The 24894-nt window shown below is 41.7% G+C and overlaps 1 protein-coding gene across 2 annotated transcripts in view; it reads left to right on the plus strand.

The window, feature by feature from the left end:
• The first annotated feature begins 382 nt into the window (after positions 1 to 382).
• The window catches only part of CACUL1 (CDK2 associated cullin domain 1), a 92044-nt gene continuing 67532 nt past the window's right edge, over positions 383 to 24894 (plus strand). For both annotated transcript variants that reach the window (XM_073354238.2, XM_073354239.2), the window contains exons 1-3: positions 383 to 913; positions 13493 to 13619; positions 21962 to 22064. In XM_073354238.2, coding sequence (XP_073210339.1) covers positions 592 to 913; positions 13493 to 13619; positions 21962 to 22064 — 552 coding nt within the window. In that variant the 5' untranslated portion in view covers positions 383 to 591. The remainder of the gene's footprint in view (positions 914 to 13492; positions 13620 to 21961; positions 22065 to 24894) is intronic.

Genomic DNA, 24894 nt, shown 5'->3' on the forward strand with positions numbered 1-24894 from the left:
AGGGAGTCTCCCCCAGAGTAACAATGTCCCCATTTGGAAAAAAAGGGGGCACCTTCCCCAAAGAAAAGGGGGTTCCCTCCCCAGAAATGAGTCTCCCTTCCCCACCCCTCACAACAGGAAGAATGAATTTCCCTGACATGCGGGGGTCTTTTCTCCTGCACAGGGTCTGTCCCTCAATTCACAGCGAGGGTACCGCCCGCACCACCCCCGATGTGAGGCTGAGCAACTCGCCCGCCCCACGCCTTGGCCCTTTGCCTATGGTGTCATGGCGTCGGGAACAATGGCCGCGGGCCACGTCACGTGACACAGCCTACCGCCTCCCTGGCCCGGTAAACTACCATCCCCATAGCGCTCCGCGGCGGCACTGGGCGGAGGGTCCGCTTGAGCCACCGCCGCAAAGTGCCGCGGCTTTGGAGCGGCGTCCTTTACGGCTGAAGCTTGAGCTTGCTTTTCCGCAGCTTTGCCCTGCCCTCCTGAGCCGGAGGTTCCGAGCCCTGGGATGTAACGTGCAGGATGGGAGGTCGGTCTTGAGCTTCCCCCCGCCTCGCCGCCCCCCGCCGGACCGAGCGGGGCCCCCCTCCCCCGGGCAGGATGGAGGAGGAGAGCATGGAGGAGGAGGGGGGCAGCAGCTATGAGGCCATGATGGACGATCAGAACCATAACAACTGGGAGGCCGGTGTGGATGGCTACAGGCAGCAGCGCCCTGCGGGCCATGCCCAGGCCCCCCTCGGGGACAGGGCCCTGCAGCTGCCCGCGGATAGGAAGGGCCACCGGGGGCAGCCGCAGGAGGAGGAAGAGGCCCAGATGGTGCCCGAAGCCAATGGCCTGATGAAGGGCTGTGACTCTGCAGGGGCTGCTGGCAAGGGAGGAGCCGTCGCTGCTGCCACCATCAACACCTCCACCTCCAAGTTCTGTGAGTGACAGAGCCTGGCCTGGCCTGGCCCGGCCCGGAGAGGCCTGCACCCCACCCCGAGAATGCCCTGGGTCCCACCAGCTTCCCACACATACACCCTGTGACCAGGCGGCCCTGGCCTGGAGTCTGTCCCTGTGTCGCCCCTGGCATACTCTCACTCTGCGCCTGGGGTCCCCAGCCTGCCCTTGTGTTACACGTGCTGTGTCCGGGGCCTGGGAGTCTACCCTAACTGCCACTGCCCCACCCCTTCTGTAAAACGGGGCTGAAGCTGGGACTTCGCTTGTGTGTCTGAGCTATGCTTCCCTCCACTTCCTGGAGTCTAGGCTGAAACTGTCCTCTCACCCACCATGTGTTTGCCCTTCTCATCCTGCTGCTTAGCTAAAACTGTCACTGTCTTTCGCGCCTCCTTCCCTTTGAACACTCTCTTTCCCTTACATGCCTGTATGGGCCTTGAGTCCGTTCTCAAACTGGTCCACTTCCCTGATTATCTCAGCCCTTGCCTGTATCTGAACTAAGAACAAAAATATTTGAATGGTTGACTGAGTTGGAAGTAGAAAGCATCCCTTCGCCCTCATGCTTCCCACTTGCCTCAGAGCTGGGACTTCCCATGCTGCTTGGCTACTCACCTGGTGGGCTCCAGGTAGTTTGGTATCAAGTATCAGGTTAGCCGTGTTAGTCTGTGTCCACCAAAACAATGAGGAGTCCAGTGGCACCTTAAAGACTAACAGATTTATTTGGGCATAAGCTTTCGTGGTTAAAAAATCCAGATGCAGTTGCATCTGAAGAAGTGGCTTTTTACCCACGAAAGCTTATGCCCAAATAAATCTGTTAGTCTTTAAGGTAGTTTGGTAGATTCAGAAATATTTCAGAAAGGTCACAATGGAATGGTCATTTCAGCTTCTTCTGAATGAAATTTATGAATTCTGCAAGAAATCTTGAAATTTAATTTTTCATTCTGTTTTGGAACAATTTTGTTAAAAACAAAATTTCAGAATTTTCTGTGTAATGTGAATTCCAGTTTTCAGACAACTCTGTTTTTTAGGTTTGAGGGTGAAGGAACTGCTGTGTTTGCTTTTGTGTTGTGTGGGTCTCCTAAAATATAGATCTGTCATTAAAATGGCAGATTTCTTTTTTTAAGCATATTTGAGCATTTGTTCCCAGAGCTCCCATGAAATAGCTATGTACTAGTAGGTATGCAGACCTTCACTTATCTTCAGAATTCCCTTATCCAGTACTGCTATGTAAAAACTAGTAAAATGGTTTAATCAAAATATTTATGAAATCACGAACAAATGTTTGGTTTATTAGAACTCCTCAATGTGATCATCAGTGGTTCTCAACCAGGGGTCTGAGGCCCCGTGGGAGGCCATGAGCAGGTTTCAGGTGGTCCTTCAAGCAGGGACAGCTTTAGACTTGCTGGGCTCCATGGCAGAAACCTGAAGCTCCACCACATGGGACTGAAGCCTGGTGCCTTGAGCCCTGCTATCCGGGGCTGAAGCCGAAGTCTGAGCAGTGTAGCTTTGTCGGGGGCCCCTGTGGTGTGGGGCCAGGTAATTGCCCTGCTTGCTACCCCATAACGTTGGCCCTTGCTTTTATATGCAGAAAAACAGTTGTTGTGGCACAGGTGGGCTGGGGAGTTCTTATAGCATGAGGGGGCTCAGAAAGAAAAAGGTTGAGAACCCTGTGATAGATCATCTTGGCCTATGACAGATAAACGTTGGTGGTATGTGTACATGAGCAACATAGATCTTAGCTTCTGCAGCTGCTGCTCAAATGGCATAATCTATAGAGGCACTGTGATCTGAATGCAGGGCCAGGAACTCCTTTTGTTTTAATTTTGGCTCTGACACTGACTCTATTCTTGGTCTTGGATAAACCATTTAATCTCTCTGCCTTAGTTTCCACATCTGAAAAATGGGGATAATAATTACTCCACAGGTATGTTCTGAGGATGTTTTGAAGAGATAAGTGTGTGGGAGTGAGGAGATGGAAGAGGAGGGACAACCCAACAATTTCTCTCCTGCCTTCCCCACCTCAGCAGCAGCTTACTGTCTAAACCAGGGGTTCTCACAACAAATGTTTTGGTGGCCTCAGAGTGTGGCCACTAACTCTTGCTGGTGGCCACTCTGACAATTTTTCCTAAAATATTTTAGGAAAAACAAATAAATATGCACATATACACGTCCAAATCATTGTAATTTATTTATGCAGTAGGAAGGTGGTAGGAAATAGAGCTCCCCATTCAGTACACCCAGACTTTGCTTCTATTCTTGTGCTCAGTGTGTGTCATGGAACAGGAGTCCCTCACCTTGCTGGGGAGCTGCCAGGCCTGTTGAACAGCTGTGGTATCTAAGGCAACTGTAAACAGCAGGTGCGGCCCCAGGCAGGGAAAGTGCCAATCCATCTCTCTGTTCCTGCCTCCTCTGGTGCTTCAGCGAGAGCCCTCCGTGGGGAAGGTGGGCTGGGAACTCACCAGCCACCGGTGGAGTCCCAGGCTTCCTGTGCCCCAGCTGGGTGGGAGCAGGGGAGATGCCCAGGGGAGCGCCCCAGTGACCGAGTGCCACAGCTGCCTCCACTGACAGGAGCTGCCTCCGACACTGGCCCCACTTGTTTCCAGAGGTGCTGCCCAGAGCCCCCAAGGAGGTTGTGCAATGCAGGGCACCGATCCCCACTGGCAGCGCCAGCGTAAACACCAAAGCAGTACATCTCGCTGCCCTTGGTAACAGCTACTCAGGAGCAACAGCTGGATGCTGCAGGGAGGGGCTGCTGCTTTGCCAGCACCTCCTCTCCCCCCCCCCCGCCCCCATCCCACTCTGCCCGTGCTTTAGAGGCTGTCATGGCTGCAAAAAAATCCACCTTTGGCAGCATTTGAGAAATGCTGGTCTAAACTACTCTTCAATCTTGCAGTTTTAAAATACATACAGGAGGTCAAATCTATTTTAATATATAAATGATATTCTGGTAAGGTTGGTAGACCTAAAACTAGATAGACTTGATGTTGCATATTTAATTTCACATTGTCCTCCTTTTGTTCCTATAAAAGACTTAAAAGAAGTTACTTCTCTGTTGCGAGTTTTGTTGTACATCGCCAGATAGATGATTCTAAACCTAATATTTATAGAAGCCGTTCATTTTATAGTGTTTTTTTTCTAAGGTCATTAGAGAGTCAGTTCATGTTGTTTTACTTAAAATATTGAGAACTTATCGATTGTGTTTGTAATCAGATCGTAGGATAATTGTAGAGAAAATGGGTAAAGCGCAGTTTGCATCAACGCACAATGCGGCTGTAAACTGTTTTAAGTTTGGCTTTAGCTCTGCTTGCAAACATGGCTAATATGGATTTGTTGCTCAGCTTAATAAATCCTTGTTTGGCAGTGCAGATAGCAGCAGGATGATTGAGATATGCTGATGTATGTTTACCCAAATTATGTAAGAACTTAATTATAAAGCATTCTGTGTTCATTTTTCTGTGTAAGAAATCCATTGATGTAGACAAAAGTTTGAAATTTACTCTTGGTAAGCATTTTGAGTAGTGAGTGGGAAGTAGTGGTGTGTAATGCAGCCACAGAATGGATTCATAATTTTGCTACGTTATGCCAGGGTATAGCTGGGGAAAAATGCCATTGGACATTCTTTTAACATTCTGTACTACTTTGTTTAAAAACAAAGGACAATGGGGAATGGTCATCATATGAAGAGCAGCAATTTCTACAGGTAAACTCTTCATACAGTATATGACAGAATGTTTTCCAAAAGCATTCATTCTTAGAACTAATTTGTTATAGTTGTGAATGGTGATTGCAAGAGGAATACTAGAGTTATTTTTATTCATACAACAATAAAAGAAAAGTATGAGATGCAAGGTGTGCTTGGATACAGGTGAGTCGCATCATACGTGCATTTAACTTAAGCAAATTCAACTATATGCGCTCTGCAAAAAAAAACCAAAAAAACAAAAACAAGATACCTGTAAATAGTGTGGGCGATTCCGCCCACCATTCCACTCAATGAGCTTATGCCCTGGAGTGAGCGTGAGATGGGAAACTTGAATCTGCTGTTCCCTCAGTCAGTCTCAGTTCCCGCATGCCTCTCATAGTGTGAGCATCTCGCCACGCTGAGTGTGATTCTAGTGTTTAAAGATACTGTACGTATTTTTCGTACAACATGGCCCCTAAACGCAAGCCAACTACTTCATCTGGTGCTCAGCTGAAGAAACAGCGATCTGCTCCAGTGCTGGAGGAAAAACTGGCTGTGTTCGACTTAGAGACGGTATGTCGGTCTCCAACATGGCACGTAAATATGGCCGCAAAGAATCTAGCATCAAGATTAGAGAGAGAGAAATTCGTCATGCTGTGGCATCAAGTGCTCCAAAAACTGCTAAGATGACAAGCCAGATGCATGATAAGACTTCAGTGAAGACTGAAAAGGCATTAAACTTATGGCTGGAAGACATGAACTGTAAACGTGTGCCTATCGATGGCAACACGTTGCGAGAAGAGGCTCTTAGCCTCTGTGTGCTGTTCAAACCTCCCACCAAAGAGGGACAGCCTTCTGATGAGAAGGAATTCAAAGCCAGCCAAGGCTGGCTTAACAGTTTTAGGAACTGCTTCAACGCAAAAACGTACAGACTACCGGTGAAGCTGCATCTGCCAGTGAAGAGGCAGCAAAAGCCTACCCTGAATAATTAAAGAAAAATCGTAGAAGAAAAGAGCTATCTTCCGGAACAAGTTTTTAATGCTGATGAGACTGGGCTCTTCTGAAAAAAAATGCCCAACAGCACTTACACTTCGAAATCAGAAAGACAAGCCCCTGGCTTCAAAGCAGCTAAAGACCGTGTGACTGTGTTGTTTTGTGGTAATGTGGCTGGGCTTACTCTACAGGGCTGCAAATCGCCGTGCCCTAAAAGACAAGAACAAAAATCTACTGCCAGTGTCCTGGCAATTAAATAAAAAGGCTTGGGTGACGTCAGCAGTATTTTTGGATTGGTTCCACAAGTGTTTCATTCCAGAGGTCAAGCTGTACCTCGAAGAGAAAGGACTTGACTTTAAAGTGTTGCTGATTGTAGACAATGCTCTTGGCCACCCTGTGGCACTCTGGTTTGCGCATAACGATGTTGAAGTCGTCTTTCCCTCCCCCAATATCACCTCCAACCAAGGCGTGATTCGCTGTTTCATGGCCACGTACATGAGGTTTACGTTCTCACGGATACGTAGCGCTATGGATGCCGGTCCCAATCTTAATGTGATGGAGTGTTGGAAGTCCTTCAACATTGCCAATTGCATCACTTATATTAAACAGGCAATGGATGCAATCAAGCCTGAAACAGTCAATTTATGTTGGCAAAACCTATGGAAAGAATGTGTGAATGATTTTAAGGGTTTCCCGACCATTGACAAAGAAGTGAAACTCATTTTTCAGGTGGCCAGGCAAGTGTGTGGTGATGGCTTCGTCGACATCCTTGAGGAAGAAATTGAAGAATTATTTGAGAGCCACAGAGAAACGTTGACTAACGAAGAGTTAGAGGAACTGATAAAATCGTCTACAGAAGATGAAGATGATGATGATGACCAGGAAGAGCCAGCAAGTTGGAATCTTCATAAATTTTCTGAAGTGCTCCAAGCAGCGAAACACTTGAATGATTTAATTTCTGAATATGATCCCTCTATGGAACAAAGCCTCAAAATCACACATAGTATTATGGACGATTTGAGACCATATCAAGAAATGTTTGAGCAGCTCAAGAGACAACAGCGACAGTTGCCGATCACCATGTTTTTCAAGAGAAAAACAACCAGCAGCAGATGAGACTATGCAATCAACTTCTCGAGCTGAACCAGAGCCAACCACTTCGTCTATGACTCTCCATCACCTCTGTCTCCTGGGCTGACATCAAGCCCTGATGACCCCCTGTAATTACCCACTGTAATTAAAAATACAGTACTGTAAAATTATATTTTGCATATATACTCTTTATTATTTACTGTCTACATTATACATGTATACATATTACTGTACAGGGTTGTATACACAAGACCATGTACAGTATACTGTACTTTATGGGTGATTTAAGGGATTTTTAAGGGTAATTTTGACTATATACGTGATTTTCGCCTTATGTGCTAACTTTAGAACCTAACCCCCGGGTAAGATGTGACTCCACTGTGTATTGGTATATTTGAATGACACTATCTAGCAGGCTTTGCTAGTTTAGTTGGAATTCTCTCAACTATGCTTTGCAATTGCCTAGAATGCAGTTTCTTCCAACTGGCTCTTCCTGATCTGAATTACCTAAGACCTATTAAATAGGACTTGCACTGTAGTTAAGAATAAAGATTTACATTACTCTTGGAGGCCCTGTGCAAACCAGTTTCAGTCAAGCTTTCACCTCTCTCATTTAACACTGCTGATTAATCTTTCTGCATTTTCAGCTTTCCCCCTCTCCTCTTATGCTGACTTTGTTTTGGAATAATGCACTTCACAAATCCACATGGACTGTGAGACCTTTGTGAACATCAAAAGACCCAGAACATATGATTTAGCATTTAGCCATCATGATAGTTTGCAACCACTGTTTGGATGCTCTTTCTGAGAAGGAGTGGGTCCCCATAGGTGATTTAGAAACTGTAATCACCTTGCATTCATGTCCATGTTAACTCTTTCAGTTTTTCCTTTTAAAATTTCTTCACTTGCAGGATCTATTAGTGGATCTGTGAATTTAAATCTGTCTGGAGGACAGTGTTTAGGGACAAAGTGCTTCAGTCTTTTTTTAATTTGTCACTTTGTGCTATACAGGAAGTGAGGTTAGCATAAAAAGAACTTTGCAGATTTCTTATCAATTTCAAGTTTATTTTATGACAATTAGTGATTGCTCTTTGCTGCTTCTTGGCATTTGGACGGCTTCTGAATGAAGTTGATGTGAAAGAGTTCATGGAAGGCCTGGAACGTGAATATTTTTTGGCAGTATTTCAGTTATGACCGTGACATTGAAAATGCTTGTTGCAGTATAAAACTCATCAGCATTCTGCTTTTCCACTTTAATAGACAACATTTAATTCACTGGCACATTTGACTTTAGGCTCTGAAGAAACTGAATGCTCATCTCAAAAAGTGTAGAAAAATTCCTTTTATCTTGCTACTTTTCAAATCTTGGCAAAGTTTACAATTTACCTGGGAGGAATTGTTTGGTTTACTTCTGTCCCTTTAATCACCAGTTTTCTATCACTTGTTTCAACAGTAGTCATAGTGTGTCAGATAAAATCATACAGTGATAGCTGGTAATCAGTAATTTGCAGTATTGATCAGCAGTTTTCACATTTAGTATGGTTTGAATGTGAAATAGCCCCGGGATGAATACAACACTGAAAAATAAATAAAAGGTTGCCAGATTTATGTAGAACCACGTTATCAGCTGCCCTTTGGAGAATTGTATAGCTCATACCACACCAGAATTTTCTTCTGATATTTTAGAATGTTTTCACTTACAGATTGAAACTGGAGCCTAATGATGGTGGTGGTTTAAAAACAAAATAAAAAGCAAAAAACACTTACTTTCAAATATGTGCGATATTCATAAACAAATGGAAAAAATACAAATTATTACCCTAAAAACTCACTGAGTTGATCTTCCCACCCCCATCCTGCCCTTGCTCTCGATAAAACCGTTTGTGCAAAATCTTGATGTTACCCCTACGGAACTGATCATCAGGCAGTATTGTGCTAATTCAGCATTTATTTGGTGTGAGTAGATATGGGTGGGAAGAAAGGGATGTGATGTATATGAGAGCAAGAGTTCTTAGAATTCTGGAGAAACTTATTTTTTTTAAGGGAAAGAATAAAATTAGCAGGAATTGGACAGTGCACAGTCCTTGGACCGTTTGATATATAAACATTTTGGTTGGCTTCAGTTGAAAGCTGTGTGGTGGCAATCAAGTGCACTTTACTCCTGAATGGACTAAATAGGGTTTGTAATAGCTTTCTAATTAAAATCTACTACACAATACTTCCAGAATCTATAGGTTCTAGCCAGTTAGTACACTGCAACCGCTACCTCTGTCAGAGGGTTATTCATAAAAGTGTCACTTTACCCCTGCCCTCTTAAAGACTGAAACGGAATAGGTTTTCAGGTTTCTAGTGCTTAATTCTTTGTAGTGCCACAAAAAAGTTGATAGGACTTATCACTCCATTTAAAAATTGATTCCATGTAGTTCCAAATTAGTTCTTAGGTCACTCGATCTCTTTGTCAGGGTAGCATAGTTAATTACACTCAAATCTACACGAGGATTTGGACTAATATTTAGTGTTGGCTGCATGGAGGCATTATTTTTTGGATGAGACTTTAAATGAAAGTCTCTTCTTTCTCTGGTGACCAAACCATTCTTTTTAATACAAGCAGATTAGGCTGTCCAAAGCTACATGTAAGGTTTTGTTGAGAACAGCTACCCAGATACTAGACTATTATGAGTCTTAGGGCTAGATCCATAAAGCAGTTTAGGTACCTAATTGCCACTTTGAGCACCTAAATCCAGAAATTAAATCCTCAACCCCCCTAGTCAGCTGCCACCTAACTATGTAGGTGCCTAAATTCCCACCTGTAAAGTTCCCATGACACCTAAATTTCTGTTGCTGGCCATGTACATAGCTGCCTTGGTCCTGACACCACTGAGCAGTTTGGTGATTAAGCCTTGGAGGATGCTCAGACTAAATATTTCCCTGCCTGTCTCTCCTGCAGGGCCAAATCCTGTAGACATGTTCCCAGGCATCCTACTGGATCAGGCCATGCATAAAAATCCAAGGAGAAGGAGGTGGTCTCTCTGTTATGCACAATAACCCAGGGGTTAGAGCATTCACCTTGGATGTGAGAGACCTGGGTTCAGGTCCCCCCCTCTGTCTGATTTGGATCAGGCTCTTGAACCCAGGTCTCCCACCTCCCAAGTGAGCTCCCTAAACACTGGTGTGGGTATTATTCTGTCAGGTTGAAGCTGTTCCATTTTGTATAAATTACTTAAATAGTCCTTGTGCCAGAGAGAGCGAGACTGATTCTCTAGCGCAGTGGTGGAGGCGTTCACCTAGGAGGTGGGGATTTGAACTTGGGTCTTATATTCCAATGACTATTTAATTATTTATATTGCTCTCCTCAGCGTTTGCTGTTGGCTAGCTTAGGCGGCTCCCCACTCAGCTTGCTGGCTTTTGTGGATCCCATTCTTAGATGCCTCACGTTCCCCATGCATTGCATAGGGAGCCTGGGTGCCCAGCTTGGGGCCGTGGATTCCACTAAGTGACAGGGCACCTAAATGTTACATATTGTAATGCTGAGTTTGTCCCCTTTGTGGCTCTAGTCCTTAATGTCATAGATAACTTTTACTTCATTGATTTGCTGGAGTAGAGTGGCGTGCTGTCAGAACGAAGGTTTAGCTGTGGCTAAGGCAGGCTACAATACTCGATAGGCGTGCTATGTACACTGCTGAGTGTCCTAAAGCCTCTGGTGTCCATCCATTTGCAATGAACAGAATGTATAACAAATATTAAGCGAGGGTGAACAAATAGTTTTGCCAAGATGGGCTGGCAGTATAGCATTTTAGTGTTATACAGTCAGCAAAACTGCTGAATCTGAACTAAATGTTATAAGAAGAAATATGTAAAGTACCATTCTACTGAGAAATCTTTTCAATTCAGTTCTGCTTTTGATGCTGCTATTCAGACACTTGCTTGACTCGCACCTCTTTCCATGCCCTTTGTATCTTTCTTTTCTTGTGTTTGTCTTCTTTCATGTTGCAAGTTTTGCCTGAAATCCTCTCCCTCTTGTTGCATTAAGCTACCATGCTCCCTTCATTCAAATCCCAAACTAAAACATGTTTAGTTCACTAATCCCATCAATGTTAATCCACCAAAGAGAGTAGTGATGCTATATTTAGAAAAGTATTTAAAATATCTTCATGGTTTCTGACTATATCCCTCTCCAAAATGTTGTTTGAATTTATATTGTCCATTTAGAATGTGAGCTATTTGGAACTGAAGCAGTCTCTTCTTGTGTTCTGAGGAGCATAGAATATCAGGGTTGGAAGGGACCTCAGGAGGTCATCTAGTCCAACCCCCTGCTCAAAGCAGGATCAATCCCCAACTAAATCATCCCAGTCAGGGCTTTGTCAAGCCTGACCTTAAAAACTTCTAAGGAAGGAGATTCCACCACCTCCCTAGGAAACGCATTCCAGTGTTTCACCACCCTCCTAGTGAAAAAGTTTTTCCTAATATCCAACCTAAACCTCCCCCACTGCTACTTGAGACCATTACTCCTTGTCCTGTCCTCTTCTACCACTGAGAATAGTCTAGGACCATCCTCTCTGGAACCACCTCTCAGGTAGTTGAAAGCAGCTATCAAATCCCCCCTCATTCTTCTCTTCTGCCGACTAAACAATCCCAGTTCCCTCAGCCTCTCCTCATAAGTCATGTGTTCCAGTCCCCTAATCATTTTTGTTGCCCTTCGCTGGACTCTCTCCAATTTATCCACATCCTTCTTGTAGTGTGGGGCCCAAAACTGGACACAGTACTCCAGATGAGGCCTCACCAATGTCGAATAGAGGGGAACGATCACGTCCCTCCATCTGCTTACTATGCCCCTACTTATACATCCCAAAATGCCATTGGCCTTCTTGGCAACAAGGGCACACTGCTGACTCATATGCAGCTTCTCGTCCACTGTCACCCCTAGGTCCTTTTCCGCAGAACTGCTGCCTAGCCATTCGGTCCCTAGTCTGTAGCTGTGCATTGGGTTCTTCCGTCCTAAGTGCAGGACCCTGCACTTATCCTTATTGAACGTCATCAGATTTCTTTTGGCCCAATCCTCCAATTTGTCTAGGTCCCTCTGTATCCTATCCCTGCCCTCCAGCGTATTTACCACTCCTCCTAGTTTAGTATCATCCGCAAATTTGCTGAGAGTGCAATCCACACCATCCTCCAGATCATTTATGAAGATATTGCACCAAGCTTCCTGCTCAGATAATAATACAATTTTGAACAGATCAGTTCAGATTTGGTAAAAAACGTGCTATGTATTGTATTGACTATTTGTGTCTTTGGGCTAGTTGGAACTTGCGTTCAAGCTCCCTGTGAGCAAGAGCTAGCAAAGTGGTTCTACTAATGCAATACACTATGCATTTTTGAGGGAAAAGGTGTTGTTCATTCTAGAACAGCTGGAATTGTTCCATGGGCAGTTAATCAAGCTTCCTTGTCTGAGAAGAGAGAGCTTTAATTTCAGATGTTAGGGGCTTGACTGTGCCTGTGTGGATGCCCAAAGTGTGTGGGGAAAAGGACACAAGGAACAAAAGTGGGATGGTGGTTGAGCTCAGTAGTATATATAGTCCTAGGTACTTCTGTCCCCCATTACCATAATATCTGAGTGCATTACAATCTTTAATGTATTGCTTCCTGCAACATCCCTGCCAGGTATGGGTGTACTATGCTTCTCTTATAGAAGGAGAACTAAGGCACTGAAAGATATAGGGGTTGTCTACATGGTGCCTTATTTTACACCCCAGCCAGTGTAGACTAATATTCACTGGTGTGTTGTGCACTAACTGGCTCATATGGCCCCTTGCTGGCATGCACAAAAAGTTGCCTAGTGCGTGTTAATGGTCTACATCAACACACACTAGGGAACTTTTAGGATATGTCTACACTGTTTTAAAACTGGTGGCAGTGAGTGTAGAGACTTGAGCTCAGGCTATGGCACTAAAATCAGTTGCATAGATGTTCAGGCTTGGGCTGGAACTCAGGCTCTGAAGCCTGGGGAAGGGGTGGGTTTCAGATCTGGAGCTCCAGTCTGAGCCCAAATGTCTACACAGCTTATATTTAGTGCTGTAGCATGAGTCAGTGTTTAGATTTGGGGTCAGAGACTTGCCACAGATTTTGAAACACAGAATGGACATGAGTATGAGTATGCACCAGCAGGATCCACAGCGGCCAATTAATACACAATATGCTGGCACACATTGGAATTTACACTACAGTTAGTGTGGACTAATGCACCATGTAGACAAGTCCTAAATTGTCGCTGCATTGACCCATGAACCTTGTAGTCAAGAGTGTTGATGGTCCATTGTAAGATGGTGTGGTTCGCATACCAGTTGAGAGGGAGTGTTCTGGGAAACTGATGCTCCCAGCCTACCCTTGTTCTTCTGGTGTGGGAGAGCTTAGTGTTAATCTTTAATTCTGGTTTCCCACACAGTTGCATAATTTGTCATATGCTAAGTCACTGAGCCACTTTCTGTTTTTTTCATTTTGTCATTATTGGAGCTTCCAGGATGGTGATTTTCCCTTTCACAGCAGAATTGGTAACTCTTTTCTGGGGCCACAAAACACTGACTTAGCAACTTTTTCATTTGTAAACCTCAAATACAAATTAGGGCATAACCTCTATTGTGCAAGATGGGTGTATCCTGACAAAAATTAAATGCAGTTATTCATAGGGAGTTCTCTGCCTGCTTATCAGTTGTGATCTTAAATTGCTGACAGTTCACCAGCCTCTGAGTACCTCAGCTAAAAGTGCAGTAAAACACAGTTTTGTCTTTTTTTTTTTCCTTACAGTAATGAATGTTATAACCATTGAAGATTATAAGAGCACATATTGGCCAAAGTTGGACGGTGCCATAGATCAGCTTTTAACTCAGAGTCCTGGTGACTACATCCCTATCTCCTATGAACAAATATACAGGTAAGGAACCCTTTAAGTACTACGTAACTTCCTTTCAGTTGAACTTATGTGTAAAATCCTCCCTTACAAGCTACATATGTTATTGATTTTGTTTATTATATAAAATGCAATCCATTTACTACTCATGTGGTTAGAATGGGAAAAAATAAGCTGTAAAAATATCCTTGCATCTTCTGTCAGGGAATACATGCATTTATGCTTGATCTACGTAGAGCAAAACCATGATCATCTTGAATAAGTGAAAACTATAAAAATAAAATACGGTGCCCCTACAGAATTTTGGTATAATACACCCAGAAGTGTGTAACGCACCATTAATTATGGCAGTTGAGGGAGGCATCATGGTAAGAAGTTGAGTGAATGCCTCAAGTAACCTTTTAGGGTATGGTTACACAGCAAAAAAATCCCCATCTTAACAAGTCTTGGGGCCTCTGTCAACTGACTTGAGCTCGCCCTTCAAGGCTAAAAGTAGCAGTGTAAACATTCAAGCTTGGGCTGGACCCAGGCTCTGAGACCCTCTTCCCTCACCAGGCTTCAGAACCCAGGCTCCAGCATGAGCCGAAATGCTTACATTGCTATTTTTGGCCCTGCAGCATGAACCTGAGTCTTTTGACCCAGGTCCTGAGTCTCACTGCTGTGGGTGTTTTTTTGCTGTGTAGACATACCCTTAGAAGCCTGATCCTGCAAGGTGCTAAGAGTCTCCTCTAGAAAAGGATTAGTGATCTATATTTCTAAATTTGGGATGAAAGGGAGTTTTTGCCCTGTGGGTGGCAGCTATTCAGGGAGTCGGAGAAAAGCTGGTGAGGAGAGATGCAGCTGCTTTTATTGGGTAAGGGGCTGACTCTTGCTAGTGACACCAGCAGATTAAAGCCACCTTCCATGTTCCTTAGCAGAGGACTGGGTTCTAAGCATGGGTGCCAGGAATGCAGTCCTATTTCAGCTCTATTTCATGAGGCTTATGGCCTCTCAGCTCTTGTCTACTGCCCCCGCTTGGACATAGCCTTCCACTTCTCCATCCCCATTTCCCCAAGCTGGATCCTTAGAAAAAAGAGCCAGATGGGGAAAATTAAATTACCTGCCACATTGCATCTAGGGCACTGCCTGTTGCTGCCTTACTGTTTAATAAAAGTATTTATAATTTTTCAATAATTACAAAATTAATCACCTCTACCCTGCTCTTCTCTCCCGCTGCCCTGCTCTTAGAAAATGCTCTCCTCAGTCTCTGGACTGCAACATCTGTATCAAAAATTAAGAGGGATAAGTTCACTTTAATTCATTAGATGGTAACTGAATCTTCATTCTTTAGAAGTAACAGGTGTTCTCCCCATCTAGAAGTCTCAAATGAGCACAAAGCCAACAATAAAGACAAGCTTAGCACCTACCAGCATTGACCTATGATAAACAATAAACACAGCAAATCCAGACCATTTTTTCCCCCAGATAATTAGACTAACTCTTTACTCCTTTAGAAATAAAAATAATTGGTTTATTGTTTATAGATTTGGAGAGGAAAAACGGTCTTCTGGTTAAGGCACTGGACTGGAACACTTCTGAATGAATGATATATTTTCATGAGAAACTAATCATAAGGATAAATAATTTTAAATTGCTCCCAAAGGATTTTAGTCTCAGAAGCAACAATTAGTATTCAGATTGTGATGGTGCCTACAGGTCCCAACAGAGATCAAAGCCTTAGTGTTCTAGCCCCCATACAAACACATAGTAAGAGACAATTCTTATCTCACAGAGTTTACAAGCTAAATAGACAGGGTAGATCAAGCATAGGGGAAAGAATATGTATATAATATTTTTTATACTGACACACAGAAAAATGAAGAGACAAAGTGTTGCAGGAATTCAGTAAGAGAGCCAGGACTTGAAAGCACATCTCTTGTTCCAGTCCAGTGCCTTAACCAGAAGACTGTTTTTCCTCTCCAAATCTATAAACAGCTACGCATCTTTATCTTTCTCGCTGTCTGAGAAAGAGATGGGAAAAACAAAGACCTTCTGGACCTTAAAACCTAAGTTGTACTAAATAAAGTAGCCAATCCTTCTCTCACACACAAAGTACTTACATAAAGTCTGCCTATACACTGAATATTTTTCCTGTATCCCTGAGGAGTTAAAAATAAGACACAATCTGTAGAGAGCATCTCTCAGAGGAAGAAAATCTGAGGTAGACGGATCAGTTGTACTTCTAGTACTTTTTATAAGCTCTCTTTAAATCTAATTAAAAATTAGAATTTCAATCACCATTATTCAACAGTAGAAAATTTACAAATCTCAGATTATTTTCCATTCAGTTATCTTCTAATTGTTCTATTTGGGGAGTTGATAATCTCTCATTGAAGTGTGGGACTGTGCTAAAAGGAACATCAGTCTGGTAAAATTCTCTTTCAGCTTCCTTAGAGTGATATCAGAGCAGTGGTGACTCAGACTCAGCCTGCACTTGGGAAGTGAGAACAGGATCTGAAAATGGGAAATAAGTTCTAAAATAGAAGTCTTCAAATAAAAACTTAAACACACACACCTATATTCATATACTAACATTGTCCAACTATAGCTGTTTAACTACATAAAGGATTGCAGAAATTCAGGGCAGGAGTAGATATAGCAGCAATTCAAAGTACATTCCTGCAAAATGTCACGTAGAACTTTGTAAAATTACGTACTATTTCAAATGAATCAGTCCACTTCACTTATTGTGGGAGTGGCCACATATTGTGCTGTGTCTGAACAAATAAACCCCACAGCCATGTGCTGTCTTTATCTAAATGTCAGTTTGACACAACCAATCTCATCTGCCTTATTCTGTCTCCATTTCTCTTCATCCAAATTACAGAAATGTTGTTTCTGACATTAATGTATTATATGATATGTTTCTACCTGGTCATTCCTTCTTTAGACTTTATGCTAGAAGATTGAACTCCTCGGTATGGAGGAGTAAACATGAGAAACTATAGGGAGTTGAGTTGAAAACCAAGTATATGTAAGAGGAGGAGGAGCAGTTTTTAAGAGACCTGTTGGATAGGGAAGTTGCAGTGTAGGTGGCCACTGGAGGAGCCCTGGAAGGGGATGGACAGATGTGTTCTATAGTAAAAATTGTTGTCATACTTTGTAATGTTCTGAAGGAGCTATTAGTCTGTCATGACAATTCTACCAAAATGCGTCTTCAGTGGCCTGAGAGCATGACATAGTTACTGAGTGGGCTTCCCTTTTTTCACCTGTGAAACTGTGGGGTTAATTCCTGACATTTCACCAGTGTTATTGAGTTCTTGGAGATCTTATCCTATGATTCATTGTGTGATCCATATTGCATGTTTATTGGCATTGTTAGCCTCTGCTGAGGGGGGACGGACGGGACGACGACAAAGAAAGGAATTGGAGAGTTGTATACTCCTGAGGGCATTCTGTGCCAAAAAATTAAAAATTCTGCAACAAAAATAAAAATAAAAATTCTGCGCACAACACCCTAGGGCCCTGCCCCTCCTTGCCAGGTGCACCAGGTGTGGACGGGCAGGCTCAGCAAAGCAGGATCCAAGTGTGGAGGGGCTTGGTGTGGGGGGATCCAGGTGTGGGTTGAGCAGGTTCTGCGTGGGGCAGTCTGGGTGTGGGTGGCTCAGTGGGGTATCCGTGTGTGTCTGTGGGGATCTGGATGCACAGGAGCTTGTTGTGGGGTTCTGGGTACAACGGTAATGGGACGCTGCAGGGGGGTCCAGGTGAAAGTGGTTGGGGCTCAGCAGGGGGGATCTGGGTGTGGGGGGGATAGAGCTTGAGTATGGGTATGGAGGGCTCAGTGGGGGGGCCAGATGCTGGAGCAGTGGGGCTCAGTGGGGTAGGGATCCAGGTGCAGCTTCTTGGGGCTCGGTGGGGTGGGGATCAGGATCTGGGTGTGGGTGGCTCGTCGGGTGATCCAGGTGCGGGGGGGGGTCATCGTGGGGATTCTGAATTCGGGAGGGGGTGAGGCTCAGTGGGAGGGTCTGGGTATGAGGGTGTCTGGATGCCTGGTGTCATGGGCATTGGGTGGATGGGGGAACAGCTCCCTGTACAAAGATCCCTCCACCTGCAGATGAGGAGCGATGGGCGCAGGAAGCCCGGGAGGGGGAGAGGGGGTTGGCAGAGCTTTCTGCAGTCGGGGGAGAAATCTGGGGGTGGGTCTGACTCGGCTCCGGATGCTGTGCAAGGGAAGAAGAAGTCCCTTCCTCCCCAGCCCAGCCGGGACTAGCAGTTGAACCTGGCGCAGGGTAGGAGCCACCAGCCGGGTCTTTTCCAGTCTCTCCCTCTGCCCCACAGTGATTTACCTCTCTGCTGGCTGCCCTGGGCCCCCGAAACATACTGCTGGGGAGGGTCACATGACTGCTCTTGTGGCTTCCCCGTGAGAAAGGAATTTTTCTGTGGGGAAGCAAAGAAATCTGCAGGGGACATAAATTCTGTGCATGCGCAGTGGTTCAGAATTCCCCCAGGAGTAGTTGTAGTCAAGATTTTGGGTACTTCAGCAGAGGTGTACAGAAGGTCGTTTATAGTTTGGCTTTAGTTCGTTATAAATTTGTATTGTAGTAGCACCTAGAGGCCTCAAATAGGATCAGAACCCCATTGTGCTAGGCACTGTGCAGACACACAATAAGAGGCAGTCCCTACTGCAAATTGTGTGCATTCTAAATAGATAAGATGGACCAAATGTGGGGAGGAGAAACAAGGGCACAGAGAGGTAGTGACTTGCCCAAGATCATATAGCAGGTCAGTGGCAGAGACAGGAGTAGGAACCAGATTTCCAATCTGCTGCTCTATCCATTAGTCCATGTTGCCTCTCACTACTAGAAGGATTAGTAGTAGTATTAACTTTCAAAAGAGCCAAATTCACATAATTAAAAAAATACGCAAATTGTATTAATACAACAGCAAAAGTTTTTGGTAGGGTGGATTGATTTTTAAATCATCGATTTAAATCAAGTAGAAAGCCTTGATTAAAATCAATTATTTAAACCAACTTTTCCATTTGTATGTTAATTATTTTCTAGAGAGAGGTGCATTCTTATTAGTTAATATAACCATTAAAACATGTTTGTTTACAACTAAATGAGCCTTTGTGCTAAAATTGATACATCTTTTTGCTACCGAGGAAGCAAAACTGTATACATTTATAACTATATACATATTTAAGCAAACATATAGTTTAATATGTTCAGATTAATAATTGTACATTTTTAGTTTGTTAGAAAATGGAGAATGACATACTGATTTACTAGATAATTAACTTTGTGCTCATGATTTGTGTCAAGTTATATTAAGATGGTAACTGAAATTTAATTAAACACATGAATTAGAGTAGAAAACTTACTTTGATTAAACAAAACAACCTTAAATGTTTTGGATATATAAACTTCTCTTATCAAAACATGTTTTAAGTTTACAGCTAAATGATTTATTAAACAGAGGGATAAACTGTAGTAAGTGAATTAAACTGATTATTTTCAGGTAAGCCTGGGAAAATTTTCAAATATGCCTAAATGAAAGTGGCTGAAGCTTATGTTCCTACTCTCATAGGTCTCTTGAAAATGACAGTCTCCGAAGTTACATAGGCTTGACCTATTGTGCCATTTTTTTAAAAGCTTGACCTCAAAAGTTAGATATTTCCCCCCTGATTCTTTCATAATATAGAAAACCAGCCTTTAACTCAAAGTTTGATAGAGGCTCATGGGTTCAGTATATTTTATTTATTTATTTAAATGTTTTAGGAGATTATAATAAGTTTAGCTCTTAACGTATTTTGTATTAAATTCAAATTTCATTTTAAACAGGTTTATTTTTAGAAAGTAAGAACTTATAATTTAAATAACAAACTAAAAATATCCCATTTAAATTAAAAACCTGATTTTTAATTAAAAAAAATTAGGACTGTTAAGCAATTAAAAAAAATAATTGTGATTAACTGCACGATAAAAAATTAATTGCAATTTATCACACTGTTAAACAATAATAGATTACAATTTATATAAATATTTTGACTTTTTTCTACATTTTCAAATATATTGATTTCAATTACCACACGATAGAGTATACAGTGCTCATTTTATATTTTTGATTACAAGTATTTGCACTGTAAAAAAGCAAAAGAAATAGTATTTTTCAGTTCACCTAATACAAGTACTGTAGTGCAATCTCTTTATCATGAAAGTTGAACTTAGAAATGTAGAATTATGTACAAAAAAAACCCCTGCATTCAAAAACAAAACAATGTAAAACTTTAGAGCCTAAAAGTCCACTCAGTCCTACTTCTTGTTCATCCAGTTGCTCAGGCAAACAAGTTTGTTTACATTTTCAGGTGATAATACTGTCCACTTCTTGTTTACAATGTCCCCTGGAAGTGAGAAGAGCCATTCACATGGCACTGTTGTAGCCAGTGTTGCAAGATATTTACATGCCAGATGCGCTAAAGATTCATGTGTCCCTTCATGCTTCAACTACCATTCCAGGGGACATGCGCCCATGCTGATGACAGGTTCTGCTTGATAACGATCCAAAGCAATGTGGACCGTAGCATGTTCATGAGTCAGATGCCACCAGCAGAAAATTGATTTTCTTTTTTGGTGGTTCGGGTTCTATAGTTTCCACATCAGAGAGTTGCTCTTTTAAGACTTTTGAAAGCATGCTCCACACCTTGTCCCTCTCAGATTTTGGAAAGTACTTCAGATTCTTAAACCTGGGGTCTAGTGCTGTAGCTATCTTTAGAAATGTCACATTGGTACCTTCTTTGTGTTTTGTCAGATCTGCAGTGAAAGAGTTCTTAAAATGAACAACACATGCTGAGTCATCATCTGAGACTGCTATAACATGAAATATATGGCAGAATGTGGGTAAAACAGAGCAGGGGACATACAGTTCTCCCCCAAGGAGTTCAGTCACAAATTTAATTAACACATTTTTTTCACGAGCCTTGTCGGCTTGGAAGCATGTCCTCTGGAATGGTGGCCGAAGCATCAAGGGGCATACGAATGTTTAGCATATTTGGCACGTAAATACCTTGCAATGCCGGCTACAAAAGTGCCATGCAAATGCATGTTCTCACTTTCTGGTGAGGTTGTAAATAAGAAGAGGGCAGCATTATCTCCTGTAAATGTAAACAAACTTGTTTGGCTTAGCAATTGGCTGAACAAGAAGTAGGACTGAGTGGACTTGTAGGCTCTGAAGCTTTACATTGTATTGTTTTTTTGAGTGCAGTTATGTAACACAAAATCTACATTTGTAAGTTGCACTTTCACAACAAAGAGATTGCACTACAGTACTTGTATGAGGTGAATTGAAAAATACTTTTTTTGTTTATAATTTTTACGGTGAAAATATTTGTAATAAAAATAATATACGCTTTGATTTCAATTACAACAAAGAATACAATAGATATGAAAATGTAGAAAACATCCAAAATATTTAATAAATGTCAATTGGTATTCTTTTGTTTAACCGTGCAATTTAAACGGCAATTAATTATGATTAATTTTTTTTGAGTTAAGTGCATGAGTTAACTGCGATTAATCGACATCGCTAAAAAAGGTCAATTTTTAATCCACCCTATATTATGGCAAAGGTAAGCTGTGTCTAATCTTCGACGTTTCTGATTAGCTTAGGGCATGTTCTTGCTGCACGTATTGTAAGTATTTGTTTTATTACTGCTTACGTATATTTCTAATCTGTAGTTTTGTTGCCATGGAGGAAAATAAAATCTTTTAAAAGAACTAATGGTGATGATTTGACTTAAACCAACCAAATCCTAAAATGAGCAATTAAGGTACCATTTATGGTCTCTTGACTTCACGTTTCTGTGAAGATGTGGCTTTATGTCAAAAGTCTTAGACCAATGGACGGCGAATTGTAATATGCTCTAATTCTGAGGCACTCAGCCAAGTTTTATCTGTGGCAATAAATTTTATGTCTTTTGATGGTTTAAAACCAATTGTTTTGCTATTTTTATTTTTATGACTGGTTGCAGTGCTGTATATCTTATATACTTAATATGGTAACTTTAATGCTGTGTATGGAAGGAGAAACATACAAAGTGTACTCCTGACAGAATTACCAATGTACTTAGAAGTGCAACCTTACTTCCTAGACAGCATTAGGTTCTGATCCTGTCCTGAGCTCCATTATGGTGGGTCTTCATTGAGGTCAATGGGGATCCATGCTGAGATTTCAGGATTGGGGCCTTGGTCATTGGCTTAGTGTACAAACTGTTAAAGCTTCATCTTGTTGCCCTCTAAGTTGAGATTTAAAGCAATATTTTAAATGTTCACTGCCCTCCATTGCAAACTGTTGTAAATTCATCATTGTTCCTATATTTGTTTCTGCAGTTGTGTGTATAAATGTGTATGCCAGCAGCATTCGGAACAGATGTATAGTGACCTAATAAAAAAGATAACTAACCACTTAGAGAGAGTCTCAAAGGAGCTGCAGGTAAGAAGCTGCACAATCTAATTTTGTTGTTTTCCTGGGATCTGCCATTGTACTGGAACCAGCATTTAGAAGGGGTTGCTATCAAGACTAGTGCCTGCAATTCAGTAAATTGATGCATAATTAACAGACTGCGATTTAGACAATAACGCAATTGTAGGTAAGGTTAGATTGTACAGCACTGGTTTACACTTGGGAATCTGAACATAATATAGACCACAAATGCATCAAGCAGTCAGGATCTGGCCCATGTGACATAGGTGCTTGACTCCGCTTTGCTAACTTAAAGCACACAAGGTCACTTACAATCCACGTAGGTCAGAAATTGGAGACAACTGTGCATATTAAAGGAAAAAACTTGGTGAGTTATGTATGAGATGGTAAAAAGTAGGTGAATATTATGTGCCATTAAATATGAATTCTTTGAGTTAGAGACAAATGTGCATTTTTCTTACCCATCCCTAGATGTCAGTGGTTTACAGCAATCATAATACAGCTTGTATGTTCCTGTCGCACTCTGCATTTCTGATATTTGTACAGTGTCTTTCGTCTATTTCTTTTGTGTGTTGTGTTCTGGAATTTCTAACATGAAAATTATAACCTAGCATTCTCCAAATTGTCATCACTTGGTCAACTGGAAGTCGAGGGCATCCTGAAAGTTTTCAGGCAGCAGGCTGAAAATGGAAAACTATAGCTGTACTTTTATTGCTATACTGTAGGTAGTTCTGTTCATGTTTATTTCGAGTGAATGTTGCACTGACGTTAGTTGTTAACAATTAAACTAAAATTACAACAAAGTCATGTAATTGACTTTAATCACTTTTGAAAACTGATATTATAGTCACTTGCTGACTTAAAAGTCAAGCAGTAACACAAAACATCTAGGAGTCTTCAAATACAGCAGTTTTTTGTTTTCACTTGGTGAAAATATAGTACCTTGACTATAAACCTCACTTTTTTTCACAGTGCTTGAAATTAACAACAGTTTGTTTTACTGCTTTTATCTTAGATCTGTTTTTGGTTTTTAAATATAAATACACACATCAAAATATGTAATAATGTGCTTATGCTGATGTTACTCTCATCTAAATTTAGGCTGTAAGCATTTTGGGGCAGGGACTCATTCTTTGTCTACTGTGAAGTGCCAAGTAACCAAGAAATAAGAATAATTCCCTTACAATGTCTTACATCCCCACATAACAGCCATCCCAGCTGTTCTACAAGCATTACTTATAGTAGCTGGTTGCAACATCTAGAATTAAGTCTTCAGCTCAGGTCCTGCTGAACTGGTGCTTTATACACTTTTTTTCCTCCATTTGTATGAGAATTGACAATCATTGCACTGGTTCAACTAGTCCTCCTAATTCCATCCTACGATGCAATGCTTCGTGTTTGGAAATTTCCCAAAATCCCTTGCTCCCTGCTGTAGTGCTGGATTCTGAGATAGTTCCTTCAGGAATTTAAGAATTTATTGTTTTTAAAGGCATCTGTGCATGGATGCACTAAAATTCTTCTGAAAATATCTGCTATAACCTATTGCAAGAATAAGTGAGACAACTATTTTGTGCAGCCCCTGTCTTTGCAACAGCTTCCTTGCTTAGATTGAACCCACCTTACGACAGGTGATAGAATTATTATGGTATGATATAATGACATGACCTTTGACTTTAGTTACAATATTTTGTTTCATATACAACAAATCATATAATTTGAAATGTGCATATGTAAAGATCCCTCACTTAGCCTGGTTTCCTACAAGAAATCTCTGTAGGACAAAGAATGGCCATAGTGGGTCAGACCACTGGTCTATCTAGCCTAGTATCGGGTCTTCTAATGGTGGCCAGTGCCAGGTGCTTCAGAGGGAATGAAAGAACAGGGCAATTATTGAGTGATCCATTCCCTGCCTTCCAGTCTCAGCTTCTGGCAGAAAAACTAATTGGCAATAATCCTAGCAGGCAGTTTTGTCCATGTCTACCAGGCCCATACTTGCACACTGGCATTTTGGAGAACGCTAAATTGTGTTGCTAAAACAATTCATTCTTTTTTTATGTACTCACAATGAGGGAGGTGGGACATTTTTGATATTTTAATCATGCCTGTTTATTTTCACAATTAAACTCCATCAGTTTATACTTGCATGTCTTCAATATGATATCTCTTTATACTCTCTAATGTAGAACTATACGCTCAGTAAGTGATCAAGAACCAGTGTAAAGACGTATTATGAAATAAAACTGAGCATCCTGGTTTCTTGTTAGGACAACAGTCTTTTGTTTTTTCAGCTATTTTTATACTTTCCAAAGTATTAATTGCAAAACTGACTCTTGGGGAATGACACTTCTGCTGCTTACTCTAAACTCTCTTATTTAACTGAACAAATTCTGGCTTAACGTAACATAAATCATTGTCAATGTCTTATTATTTTGGTTTAGTTTCATGCATTAAGGAGCTGACTTAAATTAAAACAATGTAATCCAGCTTTAAATTGGTTTTAAGAATGTCTATACCGGAATTTGCACAAAGTTTGACTAAATTCACTTTTTAAAAAGACATTCAGTTTAAACCACTGCAACTCTGTTTAGAACAGGCCTTAAGTGTTAGATTCTTTGTCAGGTATCTATCTCTGAACCTGTCTGGGAAATCACTAGCATGCCATTAATACTATACAAATAATTAAAAATTATTACTGTTTAAATCTCAAGATTATGGACTGTACTATTCATAAATATAGTTCTAGCTTTAACTTCAGTGGATAGAACTCCCTGGTGTGGAATGGTTACCTGTGGTTCCACTCATGCATAAAAGATTTCATACTGTAAAGTGATGAAGTATG

The sequence above is a fragment of the Lepidochelys kempii genome, chromosome 7 (genome assembly GCF_965140285.1).
Source record: "Lepidochelys kempii isolate rLepKem1 chromosome 7, rLepKem1.hap1, whole genome shotgun sequence".
Taxonomy (NCBI): Eukaryota; Metazoa; Chordata; order Testudines; family Cheloniidae; genus Lepidochelys; species Lepidochelys kempii.